The sequence below is a fragment of the Urocitellus parryii genome, chromosome 1, assembly GCF_045843805.1.
Source record: "Urocitellus parryii isolate mUroPar1 chromosome 1, mUroPar1.hap1, whole genome shotgun sequence".
NCBI classification, from domain to species: domain Eukaryota; kingdom Metazoa; phylum Chordata; class Mammalia; order Rodentia; family Sciuridae; genus Urocitellus; species Urocitellus parryii.
Genome location: NC_135531.1, coordinates 55,111,273 through 55,134,878, shown reverse-complemented (window position 1 = coordinate 55,134,878; position 23,606 = coordinate 55,111,273). Strand labels below are relative to the sequence as shown.

Sequence of the window (23,606 nt, the reverse complement as noted above, 5' to 3'; positions counted from 1 at the left end):
CTCAGCCTCCTGAGTAGCTGAGATTATAGACTTGTTTCATAGCAAACCAGCACATTTTCTTTTCTTTCTTTCTTTTTTTTGGTACCAGGGATTGAACTCCGGGGCAGTCAACCACCGAACCACATTCCCAGCCCTATTTTGTATTTTATTAGAGACAGGGTGTCACTGAGTTGCAAAGCACTCTGCCATTGCTGAGGCTGGCTTTGAACTTGCAATCCTCCTGTCTTAGCCTCCCAAACCGCTGCGATTACAGGCATGCACCTCTGCACCTGGCTAGCACATTTTCTTAAAAAGGCTTTCCATAACTATGTGAATGTTAATATTGAAAAATTTAGGTACTTCCCAAAGTTGCAGGAGGAACCTCCTTAGGCTTTAAATTCAAATGAAAAATAGCCATAAAATAGAACAATATATATCTGAAAAAAACCTAGTCAACCACACTGCACTATCAAGCTTGATCAGTTCAAGCATACTTAATATATGGTAACACTAGAGCAATAGGAGGAAAAAATGCATATGATCATGTAAAATGCTAATGTAGTGCTTAGCACAAAGTAATTGTGAAATAATGAAAAATTGAAAAAACCCAAGCCCCCCCCCAAAAAAAAACTTAAGAAAATGAATAATGTAGAAATTAAAATTTCAAAGATTTGACAGTTGTGTACAGCTGTGTAATCACTGTCCTGACCAAGATGTAGAATGATCTCAACACTCCCCAAATATTCCCTTTTCCTCCTTTCCAACAAATCCTGTACACCCTCAAGACCACACGTGCTGTGATACATCCTCCCCTAAGATGTCCAGGCCCTAATGGCTGGAATCTATGAATATATTACCTCTTCATGGCAAAAGGGTCTTACAACACTTTGAGACGGGGAGCATACCCTAGATGTGTGTGGGCTTCGTAAAATCACACTGAGTCCTTAAAAGTAGAAAAGGAAGGTACAAAAACCAGAGAGATGCAACAGTAGGAAAAGGGGCAGAGAAATTTGACGCATGAGAAGTGACTTGCTGCTGGCTTTGTAGACAGAGGAAGGAGTCCACAAACCCAAGAAAACAGGTGACCTCTAGAAGGTGTGAATAGCAGCAAAGAAACAGGGACCTCAGTCTATATACAGAAAGACTAACTTCAGTCAACAACCTGAATGATCAGGGAAACAGATTCTTTCTTGGAGCCTCCAGAGGAAACACCGACCTGCTGACTCCTCCATTTTAGCCCTGAGAAACCTATACTGGACTTGTGACCTACAGAAGCCAGTAAGGTTGCAATAATTTGTAATTATAACAGCAATAGAAAACTTATAATACAGACCACTTCCCATGCTCTATCACTATAGTCTTTATTTATTTATTTATTTTTGGTGCTGGGAATTAAACCTAGGGCCTCATGCTTGCTAAGCAAGCACTGTACTACTGTGCTACACTTAAAACCCTAGATTAGTCTTATATGTTCTTGGACTTAATCATATAAAGGAATCAGTGTGAACTCTGGCTTCTTTCAGTTAACATGTTTTTGAGATTCATCTCTGTGGTATGTAACAGTCATTTTATTTTAATTATTTTTTGCAGTGCTCTTTATAGCCGAGTAGTATTCCAAACACATATTATGAATATGTACATTTTATCTAAATATAAAGCAAAAACAGAATCCTTTGTTGAGAAGTGTCTAATTATGTAGCTTCATTATTTTTCTATTGAAACTAGAAAAGGTTAATGTTATTATGTTAAAGAAACAACAACAAAAATTTTTTTGGGGTACCAGGGGATCGAACCCAGGGATATTAACCATTGAGCCACATCCCTAGCTGTTTTTATTTTTTGTTTTGAGACAGGGTCTCACTAAGTTGGTTAAGGCCTCATTGCTGAGGCTGGTCTCAAACTCCCAATCCTCCTGCCTAAGGCTCATGAGTCGCTGGGTAACAGGTGTGCGCCACTAGGGCCAGCAATGGGAACAACAAATTTATACTATAAAAGATGCAAAGGGTGGGGGTTGTGGTATAGCACTTGCCTTACATGTGTGAGGCACTGGGTTCGATTCTTAGCACCACATAAAAATTAAAAAAAAAAAAAAACCTAAAAATATTAAAAACAAAATAAAATAAAAGATGCAAAGTCTATTTTAAGGGGAAATCATATGCTCCTAAGTTCGTAATAACAGAAATAATGGTTGAGAGACTGATAAACAATCACTTCCTTTCTCGGAGCAAATGAACTATCAAATAGGCTTTGTCTTGGATATTATTTTAAACTTATCTGTACACTTAATATCTAATAAATCTCTTAGAATGATGATTATTTAAAAAAGAGAGAAATTAATGAAAGCTGCCTTTGAAGTTAAAGTTAAAATAATGATTCCTCAAATTATTTAGCCCTTTGCAACTTTTTATTTTCACATATCCTTTTGTTCCCAAACCCTGGTGAAGCAGATTTGAGCACACTGTATTGCCTTTAAGAATGAGGGGAAAAAATATAAAAAAAAAGGCTGATTTGCCTAAAGTCACATGGTTTCCATGAAATGGAACTAGCAACCTGATTCTTTCAAAACCTAGTTGCTCTAATTTCCAGCTATACCCCTCAACTGTCAGCCCACTTCTCTTCCACCCTGATAGTTCTCAATCAATCACATTAATTTATTTTTGCTGTTATATGCCTTCTAAGGGAAATGAAAAATTTAACATTGGTGTAATATTTATTGTACCCTCCTAACTGCTTAAATTTTTTTATTTATTTACTTATTATTTTTTAAAAAATATTTATTTCTTTTTAGTTGTACACAATACCTTTGTTTTTCTTTATTTATTTTATGTGGTGCTGAGGATTGAACCCAGGGCCTTGCACATGCTAGGTGAGCGCTCTACCACTGAGACACAACCCCAGCCCTTTTTTTTTAGTTGTAGTTGGATACTTGGCTTTATTTCATTTATTTTTATGTGGTGCTGAGGATTGAACCCAGGGCCTCACACGTGCTAGGCGAGCACTCTACTGCTAAGCCACGACCGCAGCCCCCTTTATTTTTTAATATATATTTTTTTAGTTGTAGTTGGACACAATACTTTTATTTTATTTATTTATTTTTATGTGGTGCTGAGGATTGAACCCAGGGCCTCATGCGTGCTAGGCAAACGCTCCACTGCTGAGCCACAACCCCAGCCCATTATTTACTTATTTTTTTTAAAGGACAAGACAACCAGTTCTTCCTTAGACCTTCTTTTTATTTTATTTTTTTTTTAAATATTTTCTTAGTTGTTGATGGACTTTATTATCTTTTTATTTTTATGTGGTGCTGAGGATCGAACCCAGTGCCTCATGCATGGTAAGCAAGCACGCTACCACTGAGCCACAACCCCAGCCCTTAAATTTTTTTATTTTAAAAAATCTTAATGTATAAAAATTGCATTAAAACATCAATGTGCAATTATTTTCCCACCACTCAAAAATTTTAATATGAACTGAAGATTCTGGACCAAAAAAATGTGCAAAGAGAAGACATGGAATATAAAAATAACTTATAGCAAATTTCTAAAATTCCTCACATATTAAAATTAGTAAGACAAAAATATCATTTACAATACATGTTTGCCATTATAATAGATAAGAAAATAGTACCCATATTAAATTTATGCTACTTTTCAAAATTCCTAGCATAAGAATGAAACTATTCAGATGCTTATAGATATTCAAAAGTTTCTTTTGGATAACATTCTTTGGTATTCATAAAACAGCATATATTATATATTTATTATAAAGTCTTTTTGGATGATATATCCATTTAAAATTTGAAATGAAAATATAATTAGATATCTTTATTCAAAGAAATTATATGTCAGTTTGATTTCATGCTGTCTAAATGTTTACGGACAAATTTTACTTATTAAACCCCGACATAACTATTTTTTGTTTATTTCTTTTTCTTTTTGGTACCAGGGATTGAACTCAGGGGCACTTGACAACTGAGCCACATTCCCAGTCCTATTTCTGTATTTTATTTAGAGACAGGGTCTCATTGAGTTGCAAAGCACTTTGCTGAGTTGCTGAGGCTGGCTTTGGACTTGCAACCCTCCTATCTCAGCTGCCTGAGTCCCTGGGATTACAGGGGCTAATGTGTGTCACCACGCTTGACTTGATTATTTCTTACTTAGCTACATTTTCCAGAAATTAGAAAAAAGTTATATCCATAGGCAGAGATTTCAACTCTGAGTTGGTAATCATTCTCTTAACTGGCTGTTCTACAACATATGGAGGCAAATGAGAAGTTGAAAAGCCTAGGATTGCTTGGATACCAGTGTGATAAACAGCTTGGAATGCCGAATGCATAATAAGAAATGGAATATTCTACTCTGGAGAAAGATGACAAGTAAATGAAAAACATGGACACAACTTAGTGTAAGTTTTTTACCCTAATAAATTAATTATTCATTTGCGAATATTACCAAAAGTAAAAAAATTTATTTTACAGAGTGGTTGGTTTTGTAATACATCAAAAACTGTAAAGTTATCCTTCCCTATTCTCACTGCTTATCTCAAATCAGTGGCTGAAGTTTCTTCTAAATAATTTAGTTTACATTTAAAGTGGCAATACAGATTTTACTTTTAAGTTATAATTAAAAACCAGTTTTATATACAGAAAATCCATAAATATAGAATTTTTATTCCTATTTTATCCTCAGGCTATGCAAAAATTGACTAAAAACTTTTCATTTGGGTCTTTGTAATAAACATGTAAATACATATTTACAATGGAGATGCTTTCTGATAGAAAGTAAACATACAGAAGTAATTTTGGTCTTCACTAGAATCCATCATTATGTGTCCATTTTTGAAGACGATGCAGTACGTCATGTTCCCTCAAATTTTAAATTGCTCTCATAATTCAAATATGGTAATTATTTTTCTTGTACCATTATGCTTCATTCTGTATTTAAATATTCTTTAAGAAAGATTCCTTGATCCAACAGTAGGGAGCTTTAAAAGTTTTTGTACAATTATGTGCAATTTTTGTCCTTCTGGCAATATTATAAACAGTGTCATTTAATCATTGTCATTTCCCAGGGATAATTCCTGATTATCTTACATGATATAAGTACCATCTTTGCAGTATTTCAGGGACTCCATTTGTTTTGTCATAGCCAGAACATCATGAAATCCAGTACTCAGGCCAGACATGTGTTGAAAGTATGCCTCTTTTTCCACTTGAATTGTTAAATTGTTTACTCCAGCATCTTTAAGTATTCCTGTAACCTGTTACAAAAATCCAGACATTTGAAAGCATTTAAAGTATTTAATCTTTACATAAAGTATTACATCTTTACATCTTACATAATTAATATATTTTTTATAGTTATAGATAATCTTTTTTTTTTTTTTTTTTTTTTAATATTTATTTTTTTAGTTCTCGGCGGACACAACATCTTTGCTGGTATGTGGTGCTTGAGGATCGAACCCGGGTCGCACGCATGCCAGACAAGCGCGCTACCGCTTGAGCCACATCCCCAGCCCAGTTATAGATAATCTAAGATTAAACCCTCAGAGAAATGTTTATTATCTAGTTAAAATGTTAGATCTGTGGGGCTGTGGCTGTAGCTCAGTGGTGGAGTGCTTGCCTCGCATGTGTCAGGCACTAGGTTTTTATTCTCAGCACCTCATAAAAATAAAAATAAACAAAGGTATTGTGTCTATAACTAAAAATAAAATAAAAAAAGTTAGATACATCTGTAAGAAGGTCATTAAATTACTGACCTGACATTTAAAGTAGAAAATAAGAACAGCTAAGGTTTCCATATGTTGCATCTACCATAGGGCCACAGGAATTTCTTTTTCTTTTTTTGGTGGTACTGAGGATTGAACCTAGGGCCTTAACACATGCCCAGGCAAGTGCTCTACTACTGAGCCACATCTCCAGCCCTTGGGGCTGTTTTGATCCTGCCTAAGTCTGGCTGGGCACAAATAACCAAGCTGCCACAAAGCCTTGTAGGTTCAAACAACTCTTAATTCCTGAACTATCACCGGCACTCTACACACACTTCCCGGGAACACATTCCCTCCACCGGGCTCCATGTGCCAATTCTCTCGGAACCCCCGCTAGAACTCAAAAGTAGTGGGTGCGGCAGGATCCGCCCTAATCCCAGATCCGCCCTATTCCTTGCAGGATCACCTTTCAACCATTCCCTCTGGCAAAATGCCAAGCGTCATTGACTCTGGCTCTCAACATGATCCTTTATCTCCAAACATAGCATATACCCTGCCAACCTGGTTAGGGCATATTTACAATAATTTATTTCTTGATAACCTACTGGGAACCAAGATGGATCATAAATGAAATTTTTTTGGTGATACTAGGGATTGAACCTAGGCCTTTGTACATGGTAGGCAAGCACTCTATCACTAAGCTATAGTGGTAGTCCTTTTTTCCCATTATTTTATTTTGAGACAAGTTCTTGCTAAGTTGCCCAAGCTGGCCTTCAACTTGCAGTCTTCCTGCTTCATCCTCCTGAGTAGTTGGGACTACAGGCATGCACTACCATGCCTGGCTAAGATTAATATTTTTGAGTAGTAAATAACTACTGAGCCACATAACGAGGTGTGCAATTTTATGTATAAATCATCTCAACTGAAATTACTAAAACAAAAGAATACTATTACCTGCTGTACTATTCTTTGTTCCATCACATCAGATGTCACCTGTATATGAATTGTTCCCGCCACAATGCTCGCAGAATGACGCCAAAAATGAGGGTCTCGGTATGATATTAATCCTTCAATTTTCTGTATCTGTCAAATCAAAGGAGAGGTGATATAAATGGTCTCAAAGACTAATTTGTTTATTTATTTATATTTAATTTTTTGGTACCAAGGATTGAACCAAGGAATGTTTAAACACCAAGCCACATTCCCAACCATTTTTTTCTATTTTATTAAAGACAGGGCTTGCTGAGTTGCTTAGGGTCTTGTTAAGTTGCTGAGGTTGGCTTTCAACTCACAATCTTCCTGCCTCAGCCTTCCGAGTTGCTGGGATTACAGGCATGTTCCACCACACCCAGCTAAGGCTAATTTATTTAAAATGGGATGTTCTCTGCTATAAATCAAACATAGATTCCTTGGTCTAGAATCATTATGCTGATTTAAAAAAAAAAAAAAAAGAAGAAGAAAACGGTATTAGGGATAGGCCAGAAGTAGTAAGGTGCAGAAGGATAGCTAGCTTGAAGTAAAGGTATCTTTATATAACATGTACTTTGCCTATTCTAAACATTATCTGAATGTGTTCAATGAAATACACAGTTCAGTTACACTGACACATACATATACACATTATTTGTTATATAGAGCTAACATATTCAAAAGTTTCTTCAATGTTCAACAATAGAGGATTGGTTATATAAATAGTACAGAGTCATTAAAAATGTATTAGAGGGCTGGGGTTGTGGCTTGGTGGTAGAGCACTTGTCTAGCATGGGTAAGGCACTGGGTTCGATCCTCACCACCACATTAAAAAATAAATAAATAAAACATAAATTTATTATAAAAAAATCTATTAGAATATTATCCAATCTAACATATTTAAATAGAGAAAATTTTACAAAACAGTACAAAAACAGTTTTTGCTCTTTTTATTTATTTATTTTTATGTGATGTTGGAGATCAAACAGTGCCTCATACTTGCAAGGCAAGCGCTCTACCGCTGAGCCACAATCTCAGCCCGCTCTTTTTATTTTTGAAATATTTTTATATAGAAAAACAACTTGGAAAAATATTTCTTCCCAGGTGGTAAAATTTATGTGATTTTCTTTTTTGTACTTTTCTTTATTTTGAAGTTTTCTGTAATGGATATATATTATCTTTGAAATAAAAAATACTTTTTATTTTATTTTATTTTATCTTAGGTACTAGGGATTGAACCCAAGGGTACTTCACCAGTGAGCTACATCCCCAGCACTTTTCATTTCTTATTTTGAGACAGGGTCTTGCTAAGTTGCTTATAGCTTCACTAATTTGGCTTCAACCTTGGAATCCTCCTGCCTCAGCCTCCCAAACTGCTGGGATTACAGGTGTGTGCCACATGCCTAGCTGAAATAAAAAATGCTTTAAAAAGTAGAATGTATTATGAGAAAGGGAGAAAACTTGACTAACTTATTTTTTTTTTTTTAAGAGAGAGAGAGAGAGAATTTTTTTAATATTTATTTTTTAGTTTTTCGGCAGACATCTTTGTTTGTATGTGGTGCTGAGGATCGAACCCGGGCCGCATGCACGCTAGGCGAGCACGCTACCGCTTGAGCCACATCCCCAGCCCCTTGACTAACTTAATTTATGAAAAGTGGGTTAAGATGCTACAGTTTATGTGGGCTGGGGTTGTGGCACAGTGGTAGAATGCTTGTCCAGCATGTGTGAGGCACAGGGTTTGACCATCAGCACAGTGTAAATATAAACAAAATAAAGCCATGGTGTCCACCTTACAACTAATAAAAAAGATGCTATAGTTTATGTCTTTTTCTCTTTCTTTGAAGTGCTAGGGATTGAACCCAGGGCTTTGCATATGCAGGCTACCACTGAGCTTAGTTATGTCCTAGTGCAACAGGCTTAAGAGGCTAGTTTATACATTCAGAATTCTGGGACCAGGGGTATGGCTCAGTGGTACAATATGTGTCTAGTTTTCAAAGCCCTGAATTTGATATCCAGCACAAACACACAACAAAATAAAATCACAAAATCAACTTTTTTCTTTCTTTCTTTTTTTAATATTTACTTTTTTGATTGTACACAATAACTTTATTTTAATATTTATTTTTGTGTGGTGCTGAGGATCGAACCCAGGGCCTTGCACATGTTAGGCAAGAGCTCTACCTCAGCTGAGCCACAATCCCAGCCCTCAACTTTTCCTTTTTAAAAGATATTAATTGGCTTTTATGTTAGTCTCTAGTAAAGAAACTCATTCCATAACATACTTTATGGACAACACTATGTTCCACAATTTCAATGCCAACCCCAATTTCTTTAATTTGATATGGCAAACCACAAAGTGAATAAACATTGTTGTATTTGTTTTTACTAGGAATTGTCTATATCCCCAGTCTATTTTTCTATAAAACTGTTTTTTTCTTGATTTGAAAGGAATATGAATAGTAAGTCTTTGTATTTTTATAGGTACTTCAAACATTTCCTCTTGATCTGCCATTTGTATTTCATGTTCATTAATGGACTCTTTCTTTAACTAGCAATTTTCAATTTGTTAAATGTGTAGATCCCTGCCTTCCTTTTTAGCTTCTGGTTTCACTTTAAGGTTATAAAAGCTTTTCGGGGGTGGGGATGGGGGCTGAGGTTGTGGCTCAGCAGTAGAGCGCTCACCTCACATGTGCAAGACCCTGGGTTCGATCCTCAACACCACGTAAAAATAAATAAGTGAAATAAAGGTATTGTGTCCAACTACAACTAAAAAATAAATATTTAAAAAAAAGCCTTTCCCTTCCTTTGGGACTATAAAAATATACTTGTTGGGCTTGGCTTGGGATGTAGCTCAATGGTAGAGTGCTTACCTAGTGAGCTTTAGGCCTTGGGTTTAACCCCTAGTATCACCAAAAAAAAAAAAAAGCTTCTATTTTATTTCAGCAATTTTATAATTTTTTGTCATTTATACATTTAATCTGTTCGAAATATATTTTTATAGTATGGAATGGAGCTATAACTTTCTTTTCTACGAAGTAGAAATGTAATTAATTCAAAGCAGATCAATTCCTTCTCCTCACAGATCTGAAATGACATCTTTGGTGTACATTGAATTTCATAAGTTTCTGGGTCTGTTTCTAGACAAACTATTATTTAATTAATTAATTTATTTATTTTAAAGAGAGAGAGAGAGGGGAGAGAGAATTTTTAAATATTTATTTTTCAGTTTTCAGTGGACACAACATCTTTATTTTATTTTTATGTGGTGCTAAGGATCAAGACCAGCGCCCCACGCATGCCAGGCGTTACGGCTTGAGCCACATCCTCAGCCCCGACAAACGATTATTTTTAAAAATAATTCATTTGCTTTCTTCTTGTTAAGGACAAAACTGTTAGTTTTACATGTTAATGTATAACTTTATAATAATAAAACAGGAACCTATTAAACTAATTAGTTAATTCTATAAATTATGTATGCTTCTTTATACTCAAAAACTAACTCTTCCAAATTTCAAAATAGTACTGGATTATCTAGTCCCACAAATAAAAAGCCAAACAAAATCCCAATGTGAGGCAACTGAATTGAGTTTTAAACAACAACAACAAAAAAATAAACACCTTTATAATATAGTATCCCCATCCAAGAACATGTCTCTGTCTCTTTATTTGGTTCCTGTTTTATATCCATTAAGTAAAAAAAAAAAAAAATTTATTTGCACATTTCTTGTCAGTCAACTTACTCATTTTTAAATGCTACTTTAAAAGAAAAACAACAGTAAAGAAATTACATACAGTACCTTTTCTAAGGCAATATGTAATTCTTTTTCACATTCTGGTGGTAGTCTCAGAAGGAGAACTTGACAGGCATCTTTAATCAGTGGGACAACACTGAGAAATATTAATACAGCAATAAAAAGAGAACAGAGGGGATCGGCAATGAACCATCCAAACTGTTCTATAAGAATTGTGGATACAATCACACCAATACTGCCAAGAGTATCTGCCAAAACATGTAGAAATACACCTACAAAGAAAATATATAAAAACATTATATAAATAAAAGTATCTAATATAGCTTTTTTAATCCATCTTACCGATATTGCTGGGTACCTACTAGACATCACCACTTTGCTAGTGGTACATCAAAAGGACATGGTTAGGGCTGGGGTTGTGGATCAGTGGTAGAGCGCTTGCTTCACATGTTTGATCCTCAGCACCACATAAATAAATAAAGGTATTATGTTCACCTACAACTAAAAATTAAAAAAAAAAAAAAAAAGGACACGTCCTCAGGGAATTTAATGTACTGTAAAAAGGTAAGGACAGGGCTGGGACTGTGGCTCATTGGTAGTGCACTTGCCTGGCATGTGTGAGGCACTGGGTTTGATTCTCAGCACCACATATAAATAAATAAAAAAAGATCTATCAACAACTAAGAAAAAAAATTAGAAAAAAAAAAAAGGTAAAGGCTACTAGGACACAGTGTGGTTAGGTTTTAATAAGTTGATGTACTTTTTTTGGGAAGGCTTCCTAAAAAATCATGCTTGAGCCAAGTTTTGTCACCCAAGTTATTTATATTAAGCAATTAGTACAAAGAGAATAACACAGTGGGAGATTAATATATCCACAGTACATTTTTTTTTGTACTGGGAAGTGAATCCAGGGCACTCAACCACTGAGCCACATCCCCAGCCCTATTTTGTATTTTATTTAGAGGCAGGTTCTCACTGAGTTGCTTAACACCTTGCTATTGCTGAGGCTGGCTTTGAACTTGTGATCCTCCTGCCTCAGTCTTCTGAGCTGTTGGGATTATAGGAGTGTGCCACCATTCCCAGCTTCCCCATACATTTTTTTTTTAATAGCACAATAAACATTCCCTATTTTTTTGTAGTGAAAGTTCATAATAGCACATTTAGTGTTTCCCTTGCAACCAATATTTATTCAACAGTCACTATGAAAAGGACTCTATAGTTATAATAATTTAAAAGTAGACATTATGAACAAATACATATGTATATATATTTGTTGGTGTTAGGAATCAAACCCAGCACCTCGTACATGCTAGATAAGTGCTCCACCACTGAGCTACACTCCCAGGCCCTTGATTTTCACTTTCTAAAACATCTATTTATTGTGGTAAGAACAGTTAACATAATAACTACCCTCAACCAAATTTTAATGGCATAATACATCACTGTTGCCTAGAGGTATGTTATACAAATAATCTCATAAACGTATACATCTTATTAACTGAAACTTTATGCCTGTTGACTAGCAACTTTATTTCTCTTCCTAGTCACCACTGTTCTATGAATATCATCACATGTAAGTGGAATCACACAGGAACAGTTTTTCTGTGATTGGCTTATTTCACTTAGCATAGTATCCTCAAGACATGTTGCTGTATATTACGGAATTTCCTTACTTTTTTTTTTTTTTTTGTGGTGCTGGGTTCGAACCCAGGGTCTTGTGCATGCTAGGCAAGCACTCTACCAACTGAGCTATATCCCCAGCCCTCCTTACTTTTTAAAAAAGAATTTCTTTTACACAATACCTTTATTCTGTTTGTTTATTTATTTATTTATGTGGTGCTGAGGTTTGAACCCAATGCCTTACACATGCTAGGGGAGCACTCTACAACTGAGCCATAACCCTAGCCACAGAATTTTCTTATTTTTTAAAAAAGATGAACAATATGCCATTTTAATTAAACAAAGGTGACTTTTCTTTTTTTATGGGTGGGCAATACTGGGATTGAACCCAGGGCCTGGAATATACTAGCCAAATGCTCTATCACTGAGCTACAATCCAGTCCTTTTTTAAATTTTTTTGTGGTACTGGGGATTGAACCCAGAGCTTTGTGCATGTGAGAAAATCATTCTACCAATTGAGCTATATCCCCAGCCCCCCTTTATTTTTATTTGAGATGGGATCTCACTGAATTGTGTAGCCTAGCCTTGAACTTTCGATTTTACTGCCTCAATCTCTTAAGTAGCTGAGATTAAAGGTGTGTACCACCATACCTGGTCAAATAGCAGTGTTTTCTACTGAAGGTAACTTCAGATTTTTTAATTTTAATTTTTTAATTAATTATTATTATTTTTTAGCACTGTGGTTGAACTGAGGGGCACTGAGTTATATACCTAGCCCTATGTTCCTAGTTCTTTTATTTAAAGTTTTTTTTTTTTTTTTTTTGAGACAGGGTCTTACTAAATTGTTGAGACTGGCCTCAAACTCACAATTTTCCTTGCCTCAGTCTCTAGAGTAGCTGGTATTGCTACAGGGGAACACCAATGTGTCCTGCTCAGACTTTTTTTTAGCCAGATTGCTCTAAAAATAACAGAGTCCTATAGGGTCAATAGTAAATAAAAATAAGCAGAAAATATCAATTCAGAACACAAGTGAAAGGTAGGAGAGTATTTCATAAGGACTTACCTCTCATGTTAGCATTCATGCCCCCACCTGCAGATCCATGGCTGTGACCATGCCCATGGTCACTGTGTCCGTGCATATGATGCGAATGGCTGTGATCAGATGAGTGACAGCTTCCTTGAGAAGCTCCATGGCTGTGGTTATGGGCATGGCTAAAGGCACAGATACCAATAAGGTTTACTATCAGCCCTCCAACTGAGACTGGCTAGCAAAAGGGAGGAAAGAAATCCTTTAAATTTGTAAAATGAAAAGAAACTTGTTATAAAAGCTACTATATGTCTACATATTACAGTTTTGAAAATATTTACAGTAAAACTTAAGTTTAACTTAAGTCCAAAATGTTAAAAATGTGAATTTTAGAATATTTTGGAAGAATCATTCTTTCAGACACCAAACAAAACTGACAAGTAGAGGGATTGGATTTACTTTAAACAAGTCATTAAAGAATGATATGTAATTTGTTCATGGCTTATGCACATGTAAATAAACAGCACAAAGTTTTGTTTAAATAAAGAGTTGGAAAAGAATGTTCACTAGGAGAGGTATACATTATATTTGAAATCTTATTTATATTACTATGTAAATTTTAACAATTTATATGACAATGATTGTAAATTATTAACTGATTCCAAATAAATATCATCTTTCTGTGCCTTTATAGTAAATTTTCTGAAATACAAAAGATACAATGAAAAAGCAAATATACGGTAGCAATCTCCTAATAAAATGTATGAAATTATCTCTTTTTTTTTAAAGAGAGAGAGAGAGGGGGAGAGAGAGAAAAAATTTTTTTTTAAAATATTTATTTATTTTTTCTTAGTTCTCGGCGGACACAACATCTTTGTTTTTGTATGTGGTGCTGAGGATCGAACCCGGGCCGCACGCACGCCAGGCGAGCTTGAGCTACCGCTTGAGCCACATCCCCAGCCCGTATGAAATTATCTTGATCCAATGGTGCCACAATAATACTCCAAAGTATAAACAAAGCTACTAATCCTTGATTATTCTCTTATGATTCTGAACAGTAGCTAAGGATGTTATTTAATTTATATGTGTCTACAATTTTTCCTTTAGAGAAATTAATTTATTAAAGGATAATATAAAATTGAGGGAGACAAATAATTTAAACTATATTTCTGTATTTCAAGGCAGTAAGAAAAGAGATTTATTTTAGTGAATATGTTTAGAGCTTATCTGCTCCTTCCTGTGATTCAGACCATTTGTCTGCCAGATTTTTTTTTCTTAAATATTTTTTAGTTGGACACAAAATCTTTATTTCATTTTTATGTGGTGCTGAGAATCGAACCCAGTGCCTCATGCATGTAAGGCCAGAGCGCTACCACTTGAGCCACATCCCCAGCCCCTGCCAGATTTTTTTTTTTAATTAAAAAAAAAAAAAATTACTGGGGATTAAATCCAGGGGTGCTTTACCACTGAGTTACATCCTCAGTTCTTTTTTTAAAATTTTATGTTTATTTATGTGTGGTGCTGAGGATCAAACCCAGTACCTCACATGTGCTAGGAAAGCACTTTACCACTGAGCTACAACCCTGGCCCCCCAGTCCTTTTTGTTTTGAGATGGTGTTTTGCTAAGTTGCTGAGAATGGCCTCAAACTTGCAATCCTCTTGCCTCAGCCTCCTGAGTTATAGGTGTGTGCCACTGTGTCCAGCTGTCTGCCAGATTTTAAAATTTCTGTGAAGATGTGGCTCAAGCGGTAACGCGCTCGCCTGGCATGCGTGGGGCACTGGGTTCGATCCTCAGCACCACATAAAATAAAGATGTTGTGTCCACCGAAAACTGAAAAATAAATATTAAAAAATATTCTCTCTCTTGCTCTCTCTCTCTCCTCCTCGCTCTCTTTAAAAAAAAAAAAATTTCTGTTAGCCTTATAAGCTTGTAGGTAGTTAATTGAGTTTGAATGAAACCAAATACTGCTTACAAAAACCCCATTATCTCATAAATACTCCTTTTCCTCTACTGAGAAACACCTCATTTTTATATATTTCATTAGGAAAAAAAATGTAGTAGAAAGTGATAGTCCTTCTATGATTCTACCCTGGAGAACTACAATCTCTTCTTTCTAAGAGAATAGTACTTCTTATACTATTTTGTAATTTTTTTGGGGGGGGTATTGGAGATTGAACCCATGGATGCTTTGTTACCCAGCTATATCCCCCCAGCCCTTTTTTGGGGGGTTTACCAGGTATTTAACCCAGAGGTGCTTAACCACTGAGCTACATCCCCAGCCATTTTTTGTATTTCATTTAGAGGCAGGGTCTCACTGAGTTGCTTAGGGCCTCACTAAATTGCTGAGGCTGGCTTTGAAATAGCAATCCTCCTGCTTCACCCTCCCCAGCTGCTGGGATCAGGTGTGTGCCACTGCTCCCAGAGGCTCCCCAGCCCTTTTTATTTTGAGAAAAGGTCTTGGCTAAGTTGCTGAGGCTGGCCTCAAAGTTGCAATCCTCCTGCTTTAGACTTCCAGGTTTCTAGGATCACAGGCATGAGTCACTGTACTGGTTGCTGTGTTTTTTATTTAATACACCTTGAAAATGTTTTTCTTGCAAATATATATCTCCTTCTTAGAGAATGAAGGGAAGAGAGGGATTAATGGAAAATATACTACCAGAGAGACACACAAGCATAATCTTGAGGGAGGCTGCAGGCAGAAGTGAGGATAGGGTGTGCCAACTATAAGAAATGCCACATATAATGTTTGGAGGTACAAAGAGAACATTAAACATTTCTATGGTACTGATATAATTTGTAGAGTAAAACCTTTAAAATTTTAATATTTTTCTGATTTCATTTCTAATGTTGTACAAATTTCCTCAGGTATTTAAAAATACATCTTTAGCTGGGTGTGGTAGTGCATACCTATAATCCCAGCAAGTCAGGAGGCTAAGGCAGAAGGATCACAAGTTCGAGGCCAGCCTCAGCAACTTAGTGAGGCCTTAGGAAACTCAGTGAGACCCTGTCTCAAAATTTAAAAATGCTGGGGAGGTAGCTCAGTGATAAAGTACCCCTGGGTTTAATCCTCAGTATCCAAACAAAACAAAACAAAACAACAACAACAATAACAAAACAAAAACAAAACAACTTTAAGCAAAAATTAACTCAGAAATAAACCAATGTTTTATAATGTAATCTAATATTTTGACTACTAAAATATTCAGAGAAAAGAATTATTTCCAAGAATCATCAGTATAAATGTAAACACAGTAGTCTTTCCTTATTCTTGGGAGGTGTTTCAAGGCCCCCAGTCAATGCCTGAAGCTGCAGACAGTAATAAACTCATATATACTATGCTTTTTCCTATATATTCATACCTTTTATAAAATTTAATTTATAAATTATGCATAGTAAGAGCTTAACAACAATAACTAATAATAAAATAGGACAATTATAAAAATGTAATAAAACATTTAAAACTTTGGAATTAATCTATGGAATATTTAGTATTTTCAGACCATGAAAACTACAGAAAGTGAAACCTTGAGCAATGACTATATAGCAAGAAAGGAAGTTATCTTGATTTAAACAAAAATTAAAACTTCTTAGGTTAAAGATAACAAATAGTTAAACTCCAACACAGAAAAACTTTAAGTAGAAATTCAAATAGGAAAAGAAAAAGACTTACTGTTAACATGTTTGTGTCTAATTCTGGAGGATCAATTAATCTAGCTACTGACTCCATAAACACAAAAAAAGCTATTACTATCAGAAAAAGTCCATTAATAAATCCAGAGAGGATTTCTATTCGGCCGTACCTAAAAACATAGAAAATTTTTTAGACAAGGAAAATGACAAGTATTTTTAAAGTACAAATATTATTAATTTATAAGTTAGGAAACAAGTCCAGATTTTCAAACTACTTAATAAATAATAATAGAAAATTACCAAGATTTAAAAAATGATAAAAGTCCTTTGATACATATATCTTTTGAAATTTTATATAGTCAAAGTCCTTCTTTAGTATCCTGATTATAAAAGTCTTTATTATTTATTTATTTATTTTTCAGCGCTGGGAATTGAATCCAGGGACCCAGGCATGCTAGGTGGCACTCTATAGCTGAGCTACAGCTCCAGTCCTTTTATTTATTCTTGATGCAGGCTCTTGCTTTGTTGCCAGGCTGGCCTTGAACTTGGGATCCTCCTGCCTTAGCCTCCTGAGTAGTGGGAATTACAGATATGCACAATTGTACTTGGCTGCCTTTCCTAATTTCTTAGCAAGAAGTTATTTCCTTTCCCATAAACCCTTGATGTACTCTGTTATGACACACAGATTCTCTTTGTACCAAAATTATTTGTAGCTTTCAAAATATAAAGTTTAAAACTGAATTTATTAATTTAGAGTAGATCTTTTTTTTTGAATTTTTTAATATTTATTTTTCAGTTTTCGGCGGACATAACATCTTTGTTTTGTATGTGGTGCTGAGGATCAAACCCGGGCCGCACGCATGCCAGGCGAGCGCACTACTGCTTGAGCCACATCCCCAGCCTAATTTAGAGTAGATCTTATCAAAATACCTTATACAAAAGTAATTCTGATAATGTAAATTATTTAACTAAGGGAAGAATTTTTCCCATGTGGCCATTTCAAATTTTGAATGATCTTTTTAACAACAAATATGTGAATGCAATGCATAGTCCACTGCTTCAAAGAAACATGTTGGGCAAACATCTAAAAATTTTAACTTTCTCACTGCCTATAAAAAAAGAATTTGTTAAGGAGTGTAAACTTGAGCTCACTGCCATTTTGTATTTATCAAATGCTTAATTCACATCCTCTTTCATCTACTTCAAATTAGAAAAATAAATTCCTGAAAATTATTATATTAAAAGTAATATAATTTTATTACCCTAAGATGGAATGTGTACTTAGATTTTTTTCATTGTACTGTATTACCTTGACACTGTACCTACCCGTAGGAGAAAATCCGAGTTGCTTTCCATCGACTCATTAGGGCAGCAAAAAGTCCCATAACCAAAGCAGAGCAGTCAAAGAGCATGTGAAATCCATCTGATATCAGACCCAGACTATTGGTCAACACACCATAGAATAATTCCACAAAGGTAAAAAGCTAAAAAAAAGTAAACAAAACAAAACAAAACCCAGAAAGAGTATGTTGGGAATATATTTCAACAGAGATTGATCAGAATTTATTCATGAGGATTTTTAAGCTTTAATTACCGAAATCATCTATGAAGATCTGCTTAAACTCTGCATCTTCAGTCATTTAACTGCCACTTACACAAGAAACCTCATTTCATATAAATTCTAAGAAGCTAAGCTAAATCAGATATATCCATCTTATAATCTATTAGAGACAGTTTTTATTTATATGTGTATAAAAATCAATAAACAAGGCTCTAAAATATTAGCACAACTGGTGGTCTTAGTGATATACTATAAAGAGGAGATTAAACTGCTTTAAAAACTACTGTATTTACTGATTTGAAATAGCATACAATGCTTCCACAATTCCTCAAAAATTATTTACTTAGGTAATTTGAATGATTCTTGATCTTGCTATTACTCAAAATGTAAATTTTAGCTCATCTCTAATTATTTGAAATTTTGGAAGTTCTAAAATTAAACAACTCTGCCAAAATTAAAATATTGAGCTTTTAATATATGACACTAATATTTAAAAATCTTACCAGATTCAAGCACAAGAAGTAAAAGATCTGCCTAGAATCACTCTCCTCAAGAATTTGTTTTAGTGATTCCTTAATAAACCTAGGGATCGATTGAGAGCTATGCTGAAAAGCATCACCCATGAAGTTATAAAGAGGCGTTCCTTCAGGAGAATATCCAATAAGGGTACCTTTCTGTCCTCTTTTAGAGGGAGATGATAAGATGTTGGCAGCTACAAAGAGAAAAATGTATATATTACAGAAACTTTCAAAGTTCAAGCTACCAAAAACAAATATATTAACTGTCAGAAAGTACTGAAATGCAAGCAGTGAACAAATTTCCAAATTAAGTAAATGACTTTAACACTAAGTCCATGAAAATAATGTTAAAATAAAACAAAAGGAAAAATGCTTACATAAAATGAAGAACATAGCGCTCACTACCACTCCTCCAGACAGGACGTGTTCGGTGCTCTCCTGGTGTGCTGCTTTGTTCATAGCCCGAAGCTGGTCTGTTATTGGATGTGTCCAAAAATTTCCAAAAAGGAGAGCACTAATAAAAATGGGAAAGGACCCATAACGAGCACATTTGGAAACTTCCATTTTGACTGAACAAATGGAATCCACATAGAAGTCCAGGATCATGACAAAAAAGATAACCGTTATGAAAGGCATAATGAGGGAAAACCAAGACTCAACTTTACTCTGGGGAAAAAAAGAAAAAAGAGTCAATACTAAGTGCACATTAAGTTCATATTTCACACGATGCTATAAAATATTTTTGTTAATCCTTATATGTATAAACAGACTCAATATGATTCATAAAATGCCAACTTAGTATATCTAAGAGCTATAAACAATTGGTACATCTCCCCAGTATTCTCCTGTGTGTGTATGTATGTGTGTGTATGTGTGTATGTATGTATGTATGTGTGTGTATACACACACACATATTTATTTTTTGTACCAAGGACTAAACCCAGGGTCTTTTAACCACTGAGTCACATCTCCAGCTCTCTTTATTTTATTTTTTTTTAAGAGAGAGAGAGAGGGCTGGGGATATGGCTCAAGCGGTAGCGCGCTCGCCTTGCATGTGAGCGACCCGGGTTCGATCCTCAGCACCACATACCAACAAAGATGTTGTGTCCGCCGAGAACTAAAAAATAAATATTAAAAAAATTAAAAAAAAAAAAAAAAGAGAGAGAGAGAGAGTGTTAGAGTTTTTTTTTAATATTTATTTTTCAATTTTCGGTGGACACAACATTTTTATTTTATGTGGTGCTGAGGATTGAACCCAGCGCCCCATGCATGCCAGGTGAGCGTGTTACTGCTAGAGCCACATGCCCAGCCCTCTCTTCATTTTTTTATCTTGACAGGGTCTTGCTAGGTTGCTTAGGGCCTTACTAAGTTGTTAAGGCTAACTTGCAAACCTCTTGCCTAAAAAAATATATTGTTTAATAATTTTATAACTTTTTGTCAGTTGACTGACAATCCTTGAACCTAATTGTTATTTCTTCCACTGATTTGTTTGGGCCATAGGAAGATGAGGGATATGTAAATGTAATAATGTTTTGCCCGTATTTTTATAAGCAATAACATTAATTCCAAATTTAAAAAACTACCAAGAAAAAAATAACAATAATTTAAGCTACTTTCAACCTCATATTATACTAAAATACAATATCCTGGGCTAAAATTTATAAGTAATAGCAATTTATTTTAATTACCAAAAAATTATTGTTCTTACCTCAGTCGTCACAGAAAGAACAATGACCCATGGGCACAAGAGAAGCACAGAAAGAAGTTGGGATAAAGCCTGAAGACGTTTGGCACCACCAATATCTATAGAGAGCTTTCTGGAAGCTGTATGAAAACCAACTTTGCAACACAAAGCCAATACTAGCAGCAGTACTCCACCCTATGAGTAAAATTAGGTAAGTGTTATTAGAAACACAGTCTAATATTCAATCCTAAATATACATTGAAGAAGTGGAACCAGTATGTTTTTCCTATATTCCCAATTACCTAACTACTTAAATGGAAGGCAATATTGTAATTTAATCAGTAATCAAAAAAACATTTATCTTTGTAGTGCTGGGGATTCTAACCCAGGGCCTTACACATGTTAGGCAAGCATTCTATTACTGAACTCTACACCCTGATTATTTATTTTATCTTATTTTATTTATTTGGAGATTATTGGGGACTGAACCCAGGGGTACTCTATAACTGATCCACATCCCCAGTCCTTTTAATTTTTTTCCTTTGAGACAGGGTCTCATTAAATTGCAGAGGCTTGGCATCTAACTTGCGATCCTCCTGCCTCAGCCTCTGGAGTTGCTGGGATAACAAGCATAAGCCGTCACACTCAACCCTGATAACTTATTTTAAATGCTTTTTTGGGTGATATTGGGGATTGAACCCAGTGCCTCACAAAGGCTAGGCCAGCACTCTACCACTGAGCTTCATCCCCTGCCCCTTAAACGCACTTTTTTTAAAAAAATTTTTTAAAAATATTTATTTATTTATTTATTTTAGTTTTTGGTGGACACACATCTTTGTTTGTATGTGGTGCTGAGGATTGAACTTGGGCCGCACACATGTCAGGCGAGCATGCTACCGCTTGAACCACATCCCCAGCCCCTTAAACGTACTTTTAAAGTTTTAGTTGCTATGACTTTTCAAAATCTTTTGATCACATTAACAACAAAGAAAGGAACATACCTTATGATCTGCCACACCTAAGAAGGCAATGGCTGTATAAAGCATGTGAGTTAGAGCACTGTCATGATGTCCTTCAGCTAAAGGAGTTGGAGTAAAGAAAAAATTCTAAATATTAACTCTTCACAGCATGAAGTCCTTTTGAAATTTTAGCTACATTATTGTTCAGAATACAGACTAGTCTGGGTATCACCTGACTACCCTCAATAACATGTTTCTCTTAAAAACAAAACAGTCTAAAATTCAGTTCTGGGAAATAATTAATAATGGAATGTGTTTCTTTTGTTGTTTCCAAAATAATTATAATAGTGCTTAGGATACAGAGGCTAAATTTTAGTTGATCTCCAAAAGACAGGTGTGTATGTACTATAAGTAGGACAAAGGAACCATTCCTGTCCTTTGAATTAAAGTTGTACATTTAGACTAACATATAAAATTAGTCTTAAATCTGCCTTCGAAGTCTTTGACCACATTAGAACCACAATAAGCAGTAAGCAAAAGTGGATGAGTAGGAGACATTGTATCACAAGCATTCTGGAGCTTTTTCAAAGTGCTACCCTCTCTCTCAGTCACAAAGTAAATTATTATTACTTTACTAATAAGATTTAGGGCAGTGAGTATGAGTAACCAGAAGAACCAAAATGGGTGCTATGAGTCCTGCTGAATGGATTGGGCAATGGCATGGGGATAGGAAAGAACAGGACTTGTCTGTAGAATAAAATGAGTAGACATATTTGACTGGAAAGGTGGGTTTATACAAGAGAAGAGTGGGAGCTGAGTTAGCAATAATAATTTAGAGCAAGAGAGTAAAAACCAGGTAATGGAATTTAAATGATTTTTTTAGCATAATATTCTTTCAGTGTCTATTTCAGAAAATTGTGGCTATGTAGAAAATATCGAGGGGTATAAGATATTTAGAATGAATTTATTCACTTTTTGAATATTGATTCAGGATGTCTATATTAATCTGTGAAAGTGTCAAATCATGATTGATCAGTTTAACTCACTCATCTCTTTTTCATTCTGCCAGTCTTCTATTTTCTTAAATAAGTTTAAGATTTTAACTCCAATCTACTGCAAAAGGATACGGTGTTCAGCCATTTTAGCCATGAGATCATCATTGTCGAAAAGCAATAAACAGATCACTGCAATTATGAAAAAAGCAGCTCCTCTTGTCTGAAAATAAAAAAATAAAAAGGATGGCTTTTTTAGAGGGTTAATTCTTAAAATAACTATACAAATGCTAACAAAATATTTTTTAAAAAATCAACATTTAAATAACAACATCTGACATTAAAGCCCTTAAATAAGTTTACAGTATTAATAGTACAGTATTAATAGTAAAGTATAAGGAATAAAATGATTTAAGAAATTCTGCAGAATATATATTTTTTATTATCAGGAACTGATCCCAGGAGTGCTTAACCACTGAGCCACATCCCTAACCCTTTTAATTTTTTTTTAATATTTATTTTTTTTAGTTTTAGGTGGACACACTATCTTTATTTTTACTTTTATGTGGTGCTGAGGATCAAACCCAGTGCCCCCCACATGCCAGGCGAGTGCGCTACCACTTAAGCCACATTCCCAGTCCCCCTTTTAATTTTGAGACAGGGTCTTGCTAAGTTGTTTAAGGCCTTGAGAGAAGTTGGTGGGTCTGGCTTTGAACTCATGATCCTTCTGCCTCAGCCTCTTGAGTCAACAGGATTACAGGCATGTGCTACCACGCCTCGGTTCCTGCAGAATGTTTTAAGGTTATTTAAGACATATAATATTGACAAATTTGATTATTTCCTTGCTAATATGGCTAGGCATGTTAATATGAACAAAATATTAATGTTTATAAACTCAAACTTCCTCAATGTTACTTGAGTGAAAAGCCCCAATTAGCTATGGAATAATTAACAGGGAGTTACTGTCCTGCATACATGTAAAGAATAGAGAATATTATAGTTACTACCATTCCTCTAAGGAAGAAGAACCATGAGGCTATGTTAAGACAATTAGCAAAGTCATTTCTGAGGTCTAATAAGGATGTAAAAAACTGATAAACTTTTTTTTTTTTTGTGGCATTGGGGTTTGTGAACCCAGGGCCTCATGCATGCTAGGCAAGTGCTAGACCATGGAACTACATTTTCAGCTCCTGAAAAACTGTATGTTC

At 35.0% G+C, this 23,606-nt stretch overlaps 1 protein-coding gene across 1 annotated transcript in view; it reads right to left on the bottom strand.

The window, feature by feature from the left end:
- Positions 1-3,232: 3,232 nt before the first annotated feature.
- Slc30a5 (solute carrier family 30 member 5) overlaps positions 3,233-23,606 on the bottom strand; it is a 36,091-nt gene continuing 15,717 nt past the window's right edge. The window contains exons 6-16 of the mRNA XM_026390865.2: positions 22,534-22,621; positions 21,449-21,525; positions 20,472-20,642; positions 19,141-19,429; positions 18,749-18,957; positions 18,011-18,168; positions 16,725-16,854; positions 13,090-13,291; positions 10,452-10,678; positions 6,640-6,768; positions 3,233-5,238 (exon numbers count right to left, since the gene is read on the bottom strand). Of these exons, the coding sequence (XP_026246650.1) occupies positions 5,068-5,238; positions 6,640-6,768; positions 10,452-10,678; positions 13,090-13,291; positions 16,725-16,854; positions 18,011-18,168; positions 18,749-18,957; positions 19,141-19,429; positions 20,472-20,642; positions 21,449-21,525; positions 22,534-22,621 (1,851 nt within the window). The 3' untranslated portion in view covers positions 3,233-5,067. The remainder of the gene's footprint in view (positions 5,239-6,639; positions 6,769-10,451; positions 10,679-13,089; positions 13,292-16,724; positions 16,855-18,010; positions 18,169-18,748; positions 18,958-19,140; positions 19,430-20,471; positions 20,643-21,448; positions 21,526-22,533; positions 22,622-23,606) is intronic.